The sequence below is a fragment of the Triplophysa rosa genome, linkage group LG24, assembly GCF_024868665.1.
Source record: "Triplophysa rosa linkage group LG24, Trosa_1v2, whole genome shotgun sequence".
NCBI classification, from domain to species: Eukaryota; Metazoa; Chordata; class Actinopteri; order Cypriniformes; family Nemacheilidae; genus Triplophysa; species Triplophysa rosa.
Window position 1 is genome coordinate 8360289 of NC_079913.1, and position 12378 is coordinate 8372666.

The window sequence follows — 12378 nt, forward strand, 5'->3', positions numbered from 1 at the left end:
CACACTGTGCTCTATTCAAATCACACAACGTTTATTTGTTTCATTAGCCCTTTGGGAGGAGATGATTCTAAGCAGGCAGACCTGTCAGTTAGTGCATCATTAAACAGACACAAAAGAGCACCACCCCCTAAACATCAACTTAAAACACGCAACCCAGCTGGAGTAAGTATATACACAACAAGAAGTCACAACAAACTGGGATTGGGTGATTGGAAGAGAGGGCGGAGCTCTCCTCAAAATGAGGCGTGTCTGTTTTTAGCACATAGCCACAATTCTTGACAATTAAATACTTCCAATTATTTCAATTATGTTTTTTAAACAGGCTTGACTTGATTTCACACTTAATTCAGGCGAGTTATTTAAATAAATGCAAACACTGTAATCACTGGACAATCACAAAAAAGTGAATTCTGAAAGCTACGATGGCTGTTCGGGCATTTTTTCGGGGTCTTATTTACTTCATATAAAGTCTTCTAGTCTCTACAAATAGATGCTTTAGTGAAAGCAGTAAAATTACTTAAGAGTAAAAAAGGTTTTGTGGTGCAGACCACTGGCAGTTTGGTGATTTACATAGGATCTTAAGAACAATGTTTTTAATACTTATTTTTGCTTTATTTTAACAAGATGTATTATATAAAAAAAAAACGTTGTTCTTCTGTAAAGCACAAACCTAAATGAATGTGTATACTGTATGATGTAAAAAACAATTTGGTTGAAAACAACACGTTAATTGCCATTAATTACTATACATTTTCAGCCAATTAAAGTTTCATTTAACATGATTGGATATCTCGTAATAAACGCTTCGTCTGGACGATAATAATTGTGGTGGATTTCCGCACAAAATGAAACATTTCGAGGCGATAAAAACTTTTCTAAGGCCCTCTGGTCCCTGAAGCCATTTTGTAGATTTCGTTTAGTGTCTAAACTCTTAGTTTTTATCCAGTGAGATACAGTCCAGTGTAGTTAAAAAAACAAAACAATGCGCTGGTCATACTCAAGATTTTCCGGTCAAACCTGGCAAAACAATGCACATTTTTCCCTTATCTTAGTCTGTGGTAGTGATACTGTCAAGGCCATTGAGGTTTTGGTTTGTTGGGCTTTCCTGCTCTTGATTAAGAAGCGGGATGACGTCATCATCCTTGAATCCCGCTTCCTCCTCCCGCCGGGCAAATTGTCAGTCTTTGTGGGCGTGGCCCTGTGGGGCGATGCTGAAAACCCGGATTCGTAAGTGGAGGGAGATTTGTAGGCATAAACTCGTGCAGTAACGCACCAGATCCAAACCGGACAGTACCTGAACATCACGTAATAGAGAAGGGATAACTAGCTTGTATACAATTTGCTGAAACGTAATAAATATTATAAGGCTGGATATCTCACCATGGCAATCCACAAGACGATGTACTCATCAATGAAGCTGTTAAAGTACTGGTTCAAGAAGAGAAGTCCAGGACCAATAAAGGCTGTGTCATGAAGATGAAGTTCACTCTTGGTCATGTGGGCCACCTGTAAAATAGGGCATGTTTCTCAGTACACCTGATTCGCACTTTGATTTTGGATCATCTTTGGACGGCTGTTAATGGAAGAGCGATGGACAACAACAATGGCTTTAAATGAATTTAAATCTACAGTATTTCACCAGCACCACCTACCACTAGCTTATTGGAGATCTTGGCAATCACCATGCCAAAGGTCAGTATATAAAGGCAGGGATGATGCTCAAAAAGCTGGCTGGAGGACTTCTTAAAGATAATGAAGGCCAGGGTAAGAGCGAGCCCAACATGTAGACCAGGAGACAATACACTGGTGTCCTGAGGAAGACATGCACTGTTAAAGTCAACATGATGTCAACTCGTACTTTATTTTAATGTAATTTTACTTTAATTAATGTGTTTTTATTCATTTATTAATGCTTGTTTTTCAAAAACAAATATATTTGTATTTTACAATACTTTTCTTTTTCAAGTGACATCACCGAGCCCTGTATCTTATAGATATCTAAAATCATGTTCAATATCTTGTTTCTGTGAACTATGTAACATTACAGCCATAAAATGAGTTGTGAATGCCGAGTTATTTAATGTCTAGAGACAGAAATGCATATTAATATTAAACAAAGTACAGGTTAGTAGTGTATGACTTGGTAAAGTATGCCTGAGAAGCTTCAGTCTTTAAGTAGATTGCAGACATAAACGGTCTGAACCAGACCATAACATGTACAATTTATGGCCACTAACAGTTTGACACTTTGAAGCATGCAATGCTGCGACGCACTTACTGCAACAGTTGAGCCGTTCTTGCCCACACCGCCGTTGAGGATGACATAGAAGTAGCAATATGTTGAATACAGGAATCCGCCAATGATGCCGAGAATCGGAAAGGTTTGCAGATTCACTCCGAGCACAGGCACCTAATGAAGAATTCCATCATTTATCGTCTGGATACAACTAATATGGCTGGTCATTTGGGCAGGGAGGTAAGCGTGGGACAGAAGCTGATGCTTTAACAAATGGGAGGGATAAAAAGGCTGATGTGCGTTGACAACATCTGCTGTTTTTGTGGCAAGATCATGTCTATGGGTGACTGGTAGCCAAGGCAACAGTTTTCACCTATATTTACCTTTTCACAGTCTGATTGTCTTCTGAAGGAGGCAGAGAGTAAAAACAGAAGTTCTACATGAAGATCAAATTCAGAAATTGCGGCTTAAGGATTGATTTTTTTGGAAGGTTTGCTGAGGTTTGTTTGGTGAGAAACACGATGAAAGCATTTCTACTTTGAAACACTAGAACAATGGCTGTTGACTCCTTGTAAAGAAAATCTGACACCGTGTCCACACTGGAAGAGACCATTGACGTAGCATCACCAGATATCTATACTTTGCGTTTTGAAGTGTTGCGTTATCTTACAATAAACCAATTGGCTGTAAGCTCAAAACTAGCTAACGTAAAAAAACGACATTCTTCTACTTTATTAAAAAATCCATATATTATAATATTAATATTCTTAAAAGTATTCTGAAAGTAGCTGAAATAGCTGTGCACTGCGACTAAAATAAAAACAGGTTATCCATCAACTAAAGTCGCATCTTATCCATTGATGTTGATGTTTAATTTCCACTGCCGGTAGTTGTGAGAAAGTGTTGACTTATGACTTATTATAAAGTGAGCGATTCAGTTCCAGTGTAAGCATCACCCAAAGTTGTGGTCTTTATGTAAGAAGGTGCAGGGCCGTACCGTTGTTTCCCAAAGACTCACACCTCCGAAAGCTGACATCATATACATGATTACAATAGCAATCTGTACCTCTGTCACGTCAACCCTGCAGAAACCAAGAGAAAAGCGATCAGCAATGATTTCGCTCAGACAGGCATTCGGTCAGAAAGCCATGAACAGATGCACTCACAATCCAAAGCGGAGAGTTCCAGACACGTATGTTTGCCAGTGTGCGCAGAAAAACATGAACATGCCCACAAAGCCACAAAAAAACATCCAGTCAGGATAAGTGCCGATCCCGCAGGATATACACGTTCCCACGGCAACAAACACTGTAAGGAAAGCAATGCAATTAGAGTGCTGTACTAAATATTTCTTCTCAACTAAACAATGGTAGGTTGGACAGACTGGTTATACCTGTGGAGACGGCATCACAGCCATGGTCAAAGAGCTCCCCGAGAGGCGAGCTGCTATTGGTCCGTCTAGCCTGCTTGCCGTCAATGGCATCCAGTGATTGGTAGATGAAAAGGCCTAAACCGCTTAGAAAGAAGGCCCAACCTGGAGCCTAAAAAGAGTAGATGAAGTGAGTGCAAGAGATAACGGAAGTATTGCACTTAATGTTTATAATATTAATGTAAAATGGCAGATGCAGATCAAATGTTTTAAGCCGCCATTTTAACCGATTCCAAAACTGATAAACTGACAGCTTAATGGTAAAACAGTAAATCTATTTTCCACTCACGTCACCACAGTCGACCAAATATGATGAGAATGCAACGTCATTGTTGTCAAACACAAAGATACACTAATGTTGTTTAAGCTAACTCGATAACAAGCATTTCGAAAGCACTTCATCTAGTTCTTCTAGTTTGACTGGGCTCAAAGCCAGTGAGGCATAAACCATTTTATAATATTAAAATAACTGTTTTGTAGGGAATTAGCTGCAATTGTTAGTAAGCTGTGTTTGATCATTATTTGCAATTTCAATTTGCAGTGTCAGATCTTTATTTGCAAGTTTCCGACGTGTTTGAGTAGACAAGTCTCTTGTGCAAGGAGAGAAAACAAAACAGTAGACTAAACTTTGACCTCTAGCTGTAGATATGGATGTGCTCCTGGCAGCTGGAAGACTTTTATTGTTTTGTGTGTGCTAGAGAAAAACATTTTTACAGAAGGACCCAGTTATCTTGTTTGCTTTCATAGATACTATATCTATCTACACCATTTTACTTTCTTCAGTAAGGCCTTATTAGAAATGCCAAGAAGACTATTCAACGGAATAAAAATAATCAAAGAAAATGAAAAGAAAAATAATGTAGCTACAAAAATGAAATTACTTTATCCCTTAGAGGGCACCGGCATAATTGCCTGCTCCATATACCTGGCTTTTTCCTTGCTTTCACATTCTGTTCCTTTCTTATCTAGTAGTGTACTTGCTTATCTAATACCTGCTCTTCATTCACTGTGTACTTGTAAAGCCTAAACATTCAAATTCAAACAAAAAGTGTATAGTGTAATATGCATTATATTATGACCAAAGTTGAAATGAGTTAATAATATATAAATAGAGTATATCATAGTATTAGATGTAATAGTATTACATAAAGTATATAAAATATAGACTAATTGAGGTTGTGATAGGGTCAAAGGTCTATGAGTTATTAGGAAACAGAATCGTGGCCATCGGTAACCAATATGTTGTTGTTGAGTGCTGTGAAATGATGCATAATTCTGTGTCACGTAAAATTAGAAGGACATTTACAAATCGTTTATATAAATGTAAAAAGGAGAGTCTATGTGTGTGTAATAGTCTGATGTGGGCAAATTTCCAAATGACTTGTTTTCCAGGATTCCAGAGTCACATAAACCTACAGTCTGTCTGACTGTGTGGTGGGTGTGGATCCAAAATTAGGCTAATGGCAGAACACACTGCTTTACATTATAGGCCTATGCAGAGTTTAGCCACTTTGGAACAATCTATGAGGAATTACATTTCGTAAGTAATGGGCATAATTCATTTACATAATCTAAGTAACCGGAATTGTGGTATAAGTGGTTATTTGATGAAATCCACGCCTGAATGAATCTATTATAGTTTGTGCGTGAAATGTTAATAACGAGAATTAAGGTAATTTTGTTCGTTATTATAATACAGTTATAATTATTACTATGCAAACTGACATGTGAATAACACACAAGCAAATTATAATCACGTTTCAGAGGTTTATTTTAAAAATGGCAGGCCATTTGTTGGCGCATTTGTCTCTAGGTAAAAGTTCAGAGTCCCCTTAATCTACATTCCGCCCAGGCAACAGGTGCGTTAAAGTCATGCATTCAGCTATCCCCAGAACTGCGTGCAGCAATAAACAATAAACAGCGGAATCTGGACTTTGTCAATGGACTATAGACAGTGATTCTAGAAATATGACACGGGGTATGTCCACACGCACTCTGACATGAGGTCACAGTGCTCCCCAGAATGCCACAGAGGCTTTGTTGTCAATGTAATGGATGTGAATGCGTTAAGTAATATTTAAAATCGAAACGGTCGTCAATCAAAAGAACGTCATAGTGTTACTAAAATGATAGAGAACTGCGTAAACACACATACCAACAAAACAAAATATACAGACTGAATGCACTATCGCTTTGGTTAGAAGCGTCGGCTAAATGCATAATAAATGTAACTGTCGTCTTCAATGTAACACTGATAAACAAACCAAAGCAACAGTGATTAGAATAAAACAAACACAAAATGACCAGTCTTGCTCCAGCATCACCGAAAGCAACACGAACCAAAATGTTTATATATACCTGACGCTGCAAGGTATTTAAATAGAACGCAACGCGTCCCCTGTCAATCAAGCGAGCGAAGTTTCGCCGCTCGTCAAACTGAACTCACCTCCTCCGTGGCCGTAGGACAGTAATACACGAGAATCACCGTCGTTATAACATTCACAAAGAGTCCGATGATGGTCAGCGTGTTCGGCGCGACCCACGTCGGAATTTGCTGGACCAGCCAGTTCCAGTATATCTGGCAGGGCGGCTCGAAGAGCGAGCGACCGGACGCGCTGTACTTGTGTTCCTCCAGACGCTTGAGCTGGACGGCTGACAACGGCCCCGGACACGCGCACTGTGGCATTATGATCGCTCTTTTGGCAGGGTCGATGCAACGTCTTTGTCCGAATCCCCCAGCGTCCACCTGAAACGAGGCATTCGCGTGCGGCGGTTACGTGTAGCGAGTCATTTTGAGAAGCGGAACCGTCGGTCTACGCCGTCCCTAATTGTTGAGAGCAGATAAACGAAGAGGCGCAGGAAACGAAGGTCCGGAAGAGCTCGCGACCGGGAAATTTGAAAGGATGCAGTATCGTGTTTGACCACTGGGGGCGATTGTTTGTTGGTTTTAATGGGCTTGATTTACAGTGCTGGGGCTTTAAACAGGTTTTGATTGACACCTGTCACAGTGTGTAATCCAAGATTGTCTCTTTTTGCTATTTTCTGCTTAAAAAAGATTTGATTGGCTTGTGTGTGAGGAACAAATGTGTGCAAACATGGAACATTGTTTCAAACCACCATTGGCATTAAATATGAACGATTTTCTTGGAAAAGTGCTTTCCTTGTCTCCAGACACTTTTTCCATCTTTCACATCTTTGCAAATAAATAAAGAAACACGTGTTCCTTCATACAGAGACATTTATTAAACCCAGTCATGCTAAATTGAACATCTGTATGTATTTTCAAGACATATTAGTCTAGCACAGCATTAGATGTCTTGCCGATGTCTAATCTGACAAATGGACATTATCGATATTTCAGATCTACAGTAAGTGATTGTAGAGTTGCACAGAGAATAGTTTCGGTACATTCACCACAGAATGAAGATAAGGGGTTGCAAAAACTCAAACAGCTGAGAAATAAAAGAAAAACAGAATCAACAAAATCTAAATTAGTGCTCTAATTCGATCCACCCTTTTCTTTTAAACCCAGAAAAAATGAACAACAGTGCTATATCTGAATGCTCTATGTCTTTCGATCAGTATAACGTCTATGTGTGTATTGTAAAGCTAAACCCAGTTTACTAAAGGCATGCATCTGAGATTCAATGGCACTTCTTAAAACAGCTCATACCACACATGATACCACAGTTACAGACAAAATTGGTGACAAAAATACTTTCTATGATAACTATAGTTCCATGTCTGGACACAACATACCATGCCTGAATTTAGACATATGTGCCATTATTGACAGTAGTGATAGATATTCTGAGTAATGATTGGGTGAATCAGCCATCATTCGGATCCCTTCTTCTCTGACTCAGAGGTCTTAGACTCTTTCATGTACTTATCAATGAGGTGTAAGGGGACGCCTCGCTTCATCAGCTCGTAGAACGTAAAACCTCCTGAAAGAAGGGAGAGATTAAACCCAGTTTAGTTTGGGCTAAAATAGAGAAGATACAAAGACAGAAGGATTATGTTGGTTTGGAGGAAAAGGAAAACAGAAACCGTAACGATAGCGGATTCAGTCAGTGCATAGCAGGCCAAACGAGTGAGAACCTTGTTGTCAGTTGTCAAAAATATAAATTTGTTCTTTACAACATATACAGAAAGAAATTAAGGGTAAAGACAGAAACACAGACAAAAATGGATAGAAAGATGAGAACAAAATCGTCAGTGTTCGGCAGGCGCAGCACAAATGTTGAGGCAGTGAGTGCATTCATATCTCTGCAGGCCTTTTTTTGGGAATAGAGCTTGTTTTTCCACAAAGAAACAACTTGACATACTTGAGAATTGTTTGGTAGAGATGGAGAAAAAGCTTCACTTTTGTTGAACCTGACTGTTGCATCTCCAGTAGTGGCAAATGTCCCTTATTTCTCATTTTAAGATGCATGCAAAGTACGCATTCTGATTATGACAGCAATTCCCTCACAGAATATTGTGCAAGCTTGTAGTTCCTATGAAACATTGCTTATTCTGAAATATAATTGTTGGATTCTAACGTCACACGCCAGCAAGAGCAAAAGCAGAGTTATTGGCAACCAAGGGGATGCAGAATGAATGAGAAAATAAGCTTCATATGCCCGAAACCATATGAAAGCTTACCTTGAATGAGAACAACAAAGTAACTATTCCTGTGTGATGACTGGGGGAGAAAAGAAAATAAGGATTAAAACCAAAGTTTACATGGAGGGAGTTATATGTGCCTCAGGGTACATCGCTGACTTAGTCATTACAGATTTAACATGACAGAGTTAAAGGGTGTACCACAGAAAACAGAAGTCTATCAAAAAGAAAACACAACACTATGGCAATGTATGACAGAGTATGGGAGTGTGTGATACAAAATGCAAACTTTGTGTTTAATTTGAGGTTTGGTCAGATCTGCGGGTTTCTAGACCTGCTTAACAATGTGCAATGGGAATGACATTGAATAAAAAAGGTTTGCTGTCTTGTGGTGCATTATGGGATTTGTGGTACAGTGGCAGTGGTGAGATGAGGTTGCTTTGTAAATTTGCAACAGCATGCAGCGAATCCAATGTGGGCCAGTTATGTGAAATATCAACATACTGAAAGGATCACATCTTGCTGTGAGAGATCACAGCTGTATAAACAGTAAAGGAGACGAAAAATATATCCGAAAATAAAACAACATAATAGTCAATCGGCACTATAATTAAACTGCCGACTGAAAGACTTCTACGGTACGGTATCTAAAAGCTTTTACTGATAAGCAATAAAAATTGTATTATGGCTAACACACAGATGATACAATACAGTCAATTTGAAATACAATAGAGGTCAAAATGATGAGACCACAACTCTATTGTTATACTGAAAATAAAAAAATATGAATAAACACAATGGCTTCAAATGAAGACAAATTTAAAACTCTGCACTATTTCATGGTAAAGTTAGGAAATCTTATATGAAACTCAAGCAATTTGTGACACGCTTAGTCCTTTGTCCAAAGTCGGATTTCCTTGCTTCTGTTGAAGAACACAAGATTTTATGTGAAGTTTACGTGAGCTTTAAATGCAAACAGGTAAAACTGAGTGAAGCAGTCTGGGAGCCTTGACCCGTTTCTATTTTACATTTTTAATGGCTCTTCCACACTTTAACTTTAGTGAATCAATGCTGACTGTTCTCAGACAGTTGGTCAGCTGCCTGTTTGGTCTTTAGTTCACGACCAACAGTAATATCACATATTTTACATGACAGTCATATATAATCTGGCCAAATGTGTCAGTGGCCGCTATATTCATATCCAGCGATTTGTCTGACTAACCTTTGACCTCAAGTTTGCAGTCCACCTGAGCCTCTCCGAGGTCATTGGCTGCCTTGCAAGTGTACACGCCCCCATCAAACGGGCTGGGCTTGCGGATCTCAAGCGTGCACACGCCCTGATTGCTGAACATGCGGTAGCGTGGGTCGTCTATGATGGGAATCTTGTTTTTCATCCAGACCACTTTTGGCTGAGAGCAGTAATGGAAGAAAGAACACGGCATAATGCAAAAAATAAAAATATTAATGGGTAACATCCATTAGGTATGAATGGACAAGTTAATAGTAGTCAATAATAAGTGCTTGAAGAGTGGTTGAAATAATCCAAACGTCCCATAATAACCCAGACTTACCTTTTGGAGAAAACGTTTAATTGCAAAAAGTTCCTTACAACCTCTTTAGTGTCTTCTAAGTTACCTACCCTAGGGTTAGCACGCACGCTGCAGTTGAGGGTGGCGTTGTAACCGGCGATGGCGAAGGTGTTGATGAGATGTTGAGTGAAACTGGGCGCCTCAGTGAAGTCGCGGTTGCTGTACTCTGGGTTCTTCAGCAGCAGGCCTGATCGAGAGCGAAGGGAAGAGGAGGAGGAGGAAGAGTGAGAGGGGAAGGGAGAGAGGGACTTTGCATGATACGAGCCGAGAGCTGTATCATGGGGGAATTTCCCTTATGTGATGAGGAAGAGATAACACGTATCATCAGCACAGCGTCATTCACGAGTCTGTTCAAGGTAGGGTCTGCATTTGTGAAGATGCACATTTGTAGCTAAAAATAGCATACTCAATATAGAGTTTGAGTTTGTAGCATACTTGTCTAAGCTTTCACAATTGCAGATGATGCCGTTAACAGTCTGGTAAATCTCGAACTTAGAATGCATGACTGTATCGAACCACAGTACTTTAAAGGGCTCATCGGATGACCATTTTCAACAAGTTGGCATGATTTATTAGGGTCTTCATGAAATGTCTGTAACATATTTTGCTTAAAAACACTCAATGGCTGTGTAAACGACACCCTTTTTGCCTTTTCAAAAACACCATTGCTAACAGCAACCCGTTTGGTGTATGGCTCTTTAAATGCTAATGAGTTACTGCGCACCCTACCCCTCTTCCGTCCGGGGTGTTGACACAACGCACATGTAGTGCAGTCCTCGGTGCCCCATAGACTGATTTCACTCCGCTGTCATATTGAAATTCTGTTGTTCTGTTATTATGGATCACGATTACTCTTCGGCGAGTAAAGGAACCCAAAAAAAGTGTAAACAGGCAGCAGGCTTATGGAATAACGAAGAAATAAAACAAGGATTAATATCCTTTTTAATATTAATAAAAGCGTTTTCTAAATGGAGAGAGCTTCGCGGCCAACTTGGACTCGACAGACACTCCGCTCTCGCATGTGTTTTAATAGACAGGTAAGCATTTAAGCATAAAACATTTTTTTTATTGTACACGAAATACTCATGCACAGATTATTTGAATAGTTATGAATGCAGTTAGCCTATGAAATACAGTATAAGTCGCACAAAAATATGTAGCCAATAACGTTACTTGTAAATGCTGTTTAAACGACGACTGTATGACTGTTTTAAACACGTAAACACTGTTTTTAACACTGTAAACGTGCAGATTAATGGGCGGAAATATTATAATAAGAACCCCTTCCTATGTCACAAGGGGAGCGAAATCTGATCGGCTCGATTTCTTACATGCTTGCCGAGAAAAGCTCACCAAAACAAAGTTACTGGGTTCTTCTTTTTCACCTTTTCTGAGTTGGTAGATGCACCAGTGACCCGATTATAGTACTTAAACACAGAAAAGGTTGGATTTTTATCCGATGACCCCTTTAAAAGTAGTGTGGCAAAGCTACCCAAGTACTATTCTATTTCTAGTTGATTTTCAAAGTATGCTTTCAAAATAAGTTTGAGATGTGTCTTTTGAATACTAAATTAATTTCACTGGATGCAACTGCTTACATCCAAAAGTACAAAGTGCAACAAGACATCTGTGGTATCGTCATATATTTACAACATTATACTATACTAACTGTTTTCTGGTCTAATACTAGAATGTGGTCTTACAAAATACTTTCAATCACCAGCAAAGTACATACTTTTACTTTGTGTTGAACATATGCAAAATGAAAAACAGACAGACCTGACCAGCACTGCAATTCAACTCTTTAATGCCCTGCATCCTATAATTTATTTACTATATAGTACTATCTAAGAACAGAATAAGCCATGATCCCACGAAATCCTGTCAATTAGACACACAGTATAAAGAAGTACAAAACAGGACTATATTAGTAGATTAATAATAATTAATAATAATTCCCCTGTGATCTCTTATAGATGATCACAAACATCATGTCAGTCAGTCCTTCAGTACCACTAAAGAGGAAATTTGTTAGATTTTAGATGTTTAGTTAACATGAGATCCAATTTAAAAGTCTTTTTACTGCGAAGAGACCCTTTAAAAATATGCATTAAACATATGTACACAAGAAGATAAAGTAAAAATGTCATATTGTAAATATTGGACACAGTATCAAGCGGCAGTAGATCAGATTGGATGCTTACCTTCCTTCACGATGAGAGCGCTGTCTTTAGTAGCTGTGGCACTTTCGCTTGATCCAACCATATTCTCTGAGTAGATCCTGAAGAAATATTCATTACCCACCACCAGATCTGTGATTGTGATGCAGGTACGATGGTAGTGCTCCATACACGTGTACCACTCCTGTGCCACACACACACACAGAGTATAGTTTCACTACATCAGAGAGGATGTTTCAAAAACTTCCAAACACCAGGATAATATTCATATTGATAGTTTCTACTTCCTAAACCTCACACAAACCTGTTGACTTTTTTAGTTGTAAAGTAAAACTA

General features: G+C 39.0%; 2 protein-coding genes across 8 annotated transcripts in view; both read right to left on the bottom strand.

Moving 5' to 3' along the window:
• Positions 1 to 16: 16 nt before the first annotated feature.
• chpt1 (choline phosphotransferase 1) lies at positions 17 to 6549 on the bottom strand. Its single transcript, XM_057323485.1, has 8 exons — positions 6112 to 6549; positions 3630 to 3777; positions 3403 to 3544; positions 3234 to 3318; positions 2279 to 2410; positions 1653 to 1811; positions 1381 to 1506; positions 17 to 1294 (listed from the first exon to the last, which is right to left on the bottom strand). Exons 1-8 carry the CDS (start codon positions 6349 to 6351, stop codon positions 1178 to 1180), a joined length of 1149 nt encoding a protein of 382 aa, XP_057179468.1. The 5' UTR covers positions 6352 to 6549; the 3' UTR covers positions 17 to 1177.
• Positions 6550 to 6885: 336 nt separating this feature from the next.
• Positions 6886 to 12378, bottom strand: part of mybpc1 (myosin binding protein C1) — a 32288-nt gene continuing 26795 nt past the window's right edge. For 6 of the 7 annotated variants that reach the window (XM_057323483.1, XM_057323481.1, XM_057323480.1 and 3 more), the window contains 4 exons: positions 12067 to 12226; positions 9913 to 10049; positions 9496 to 9682; positions 6886 to 7612 (listed from right to left, as the gene is read on the bottom strand). In XM_057323483.1, coding sequence (XP_057179466.1) covers positions 7503 to 7612; positions 9496 to 9682; positions 9913 to 10049; positions 12067 to 12226 — 594 coding nt within the window. In that variant the 3' untranslated portion in view covers positions 6886 to 7502. Of the gene's footprint in view, positions 7613 to 8312; positions 8353 to 9495; positions 9683 to 9912; positions 10050 to 12066; positions 12227 to 12378 lie in introns of all 7 variants that reach the window. The other variant, XM_057323478.1, reaches the window with a different exon arrangement.